This window comes from Erpetoichthys calabaricus, chromosome 6 (assembly GCF_900747795.2).
Source record: "Erpetoichthys calabaricus chromosome 6, fErpCal1.3, whole genome shotgun sequence".
In the NCBI taxonomy this organism is placed as follows: domain Eukaryota; kingdom Metazoa; phylum Chordata; class Cladistia; order Polypteriformes; family Polypteridae; genus Erpetoichthys; species Erpetoichthys calabaricus.
In genome coordinates, this window is record NC_041399.2 from 4,480,059 (window position 1) to 4,482,554 (window position 2,496).

At 37.2% G+C, this 2,496-nt stretch overlaps 1 protein-coding gene across 1 annotated transcript in view; it reads right to left on the minus strand.

The window, feature by feature from the left end:
- Positions 1-1,447: 1,447 nt before the first annotated feature.
- The window catches only part of ripk2 (receptor-interacting serine-threonine kinase 2), a 103,317-nt gene continuing 102,268 nt past the window's right edge, over positions 1,448-2,496 (minus strand). Inside the window, exon 12 of the mRNA XM_051929262.1 lies at positions 1,448-2,496. This exon is cut by the window's right edge and continues 122 nt beyond it. Within this exon, the coding sequence (XP_051785222.1) occupies positions 2,251-2,496 (246 nt within the window). The 3' untranslated portion in view covers positions 1,448-2,250.

Consider the following 2,496-nt stretch of genomic DNA (forward strand, 5'->3'; position numbering starts at 1 on the left):
ACATGAGCACAGATGAAAAGGGAGATCGGCTTTGGGAAAAAGTGTTGCACGGCTGAAATGTTGGATGCCTACATTGTTGGAATTTGCTAGCTAAAAGAAATTAGAAAAAGTGGACGCAGATTTATCATGCATCAAGATGAAGATATGGGTGGTTCCAAGGTGGAGCTGGGGGATTCCTGTGTTTCATCGTGGATGTAAAAGTGGAGTGTGACGAAAGATCTAGAAGGACGCTGTGAGTACCTCGTGGATTGTGTACTGCATAAGAGCTCCAACTAAGAGCACCATTGATTTCATCTTCATTTGTGTTTTTTTCTTTATTATTGATTTCTATATGTGAAATATTGACTTTGGTGTAAGTCAGACCTAGTAACTGCATTGAGTTAATCTGTGATGATATCTCTTGAGTGGTGGGTTTAATAATTTTTTTTTTTTTCTTAGCCATACTTACACTCTGGTTGCATAGACATAAATGAATATTTGTATATATACGTATATGTGCATAAAAGGAAATGGCCATATTGTGTAATTAACTAAAGTGTGAGGGTTCTCAAAGCATTATTTTGCCACATTATAACTCCAGGCATACATTTTATGAATTCATTGCACCCAGTTCAGGGCAGTATTCACATATGGGCACTGCCCCAAGGAAATGGGGGCCCACAATGTTTCTTTTGCCTTGAGGGTTCACAAAGCATTAATTTGCCAAATTATAATACCAGGCATACATTTTATGAATTCATCGGACCCAGTTCGGGGCTGTTTTAACATATGGGCAATGGCCGAGAGCACCAGGAGCATGGGGGCCCACAATGTTTCTGATGCCTATGCATGTTTTTGTTTTACTATCTAAACAGGGGACCTGGTGCACTACTTTGTCCAGGGGCCTATATTGCTGGTAAGATGACCCTGGAGATTGCGTTCAATGTGCATCCCATCAGTGAAACCTCAGCCTATGACCTAAATAATGTGCCAGTTTAATGGCTGGAGAGCTACATTTGAGTCAGAAAACCTTGAAAAGACATCCGGAAGACCATGATCACTGTAAAAAAAGAGCACAAAAAATTCAAGAAAGATCCAATCATAAGACATTCTACATGTAAATGTGAGATTACAAATTTTTCTCATCCATTACTACTGTACAAACTACATGGGGTAAGTAACATATAAAAAGTGGTCATTTTTGGGTGGAGTATTCCATTAAGCCTGCAACAGTAACACAACCGTAAATAAGTGTTCAAAAAATAATTAAAAACTCCAGCCCGTAGCTGAGATGTGCGCTAGTGCACAATAACTCAAAACCTCTCACAGGTCAACTATTAATAAATTAAAAAGCACGCGCATGTCCAAGTCATGTACACTTTTACACATGGGGAACACTGCGCAATGATTTTCCCTTCCCTGAATTGTGAAGTAGTCATTTAAAACTTTAAAAATAATTGGATCTGTGTTTAAACTTTGTGATTATAGTATATTTTATTGTGCATCCAGTTTACTGGATTATTTGTGGATAGTTTTCTACACAAATGATAGGTTCAGTAATAAAATCTGCTACAAGTAAAAATACTGATCTGTTATACTGTCAATTCTTTAGGAAAACTGTGGAAGCTGGGATTGTACTTTGAAATCAAAGAAAATGCTACTACTGTATTCAAATGAACTGAAAGTGATGCAAAATTAAAAAAAACCCAAACAATTCTTCGTACTGTATAGAATCTCACATACAATGCGGCAATTCTATTACTCCTCTGATTCTGATAACAGGCCACGGCGTTTCTTTTTCTTCTTAAACGAGACAAAAGTCTAACTCTCCGGATGTTCTGTACAGATGGAAAAGTGGAAGCCAGGAGTACATTTTGGCATATGATTAGAAAAAGTACAGCTGAAGGCATTATTACCTAAATCGAGGCTGAAAAATACATAAAGCTCACGTCTAAAAAGTGGGCGCTAAGTTCTTCTCTAAAAAACTACAAAAAATCTAGACTACTACAGTTGTAGCAGCTACATTAAAATATAACAAAAATAAATTTGCATACAGTGGTAATAGTATGCTTAGTTATTTATTTAGATTAAAATGCTAAAGTCAACACAAAATAAAGTATTTCTATTATTATTGAGATATGTGAGTAAAACAGCCATTCACGTTACTGGAGTCAAACATTCAAAATAAACTCTCTTTCTGAATGACAGCAGGAGCTTTTTGCAGTTGTACATGTTTAAGAATTTCACATAGCAACAGGCTTGGTCGAAATGTTAAAAATTCTTTCTGATTTCACCCATGCTATTCAATAAAGACATGTTGGAAGTTGGAGAGCAGGATTCTGGATAGGGCTGCAGACCCATTTGTTTATTGTCTTTGAGCTTTTGAACAATAATCCTGGCAAAGTCCTCACCCTGGCTCTCACAGACATCTAAGAGCTGTCTCACTTTTGCAGTCCGTGTTGGTCTGGAATTAACAAGCTCGTAATCCTCTCTCATAAGCAGGTCCTTGGAAAGGAG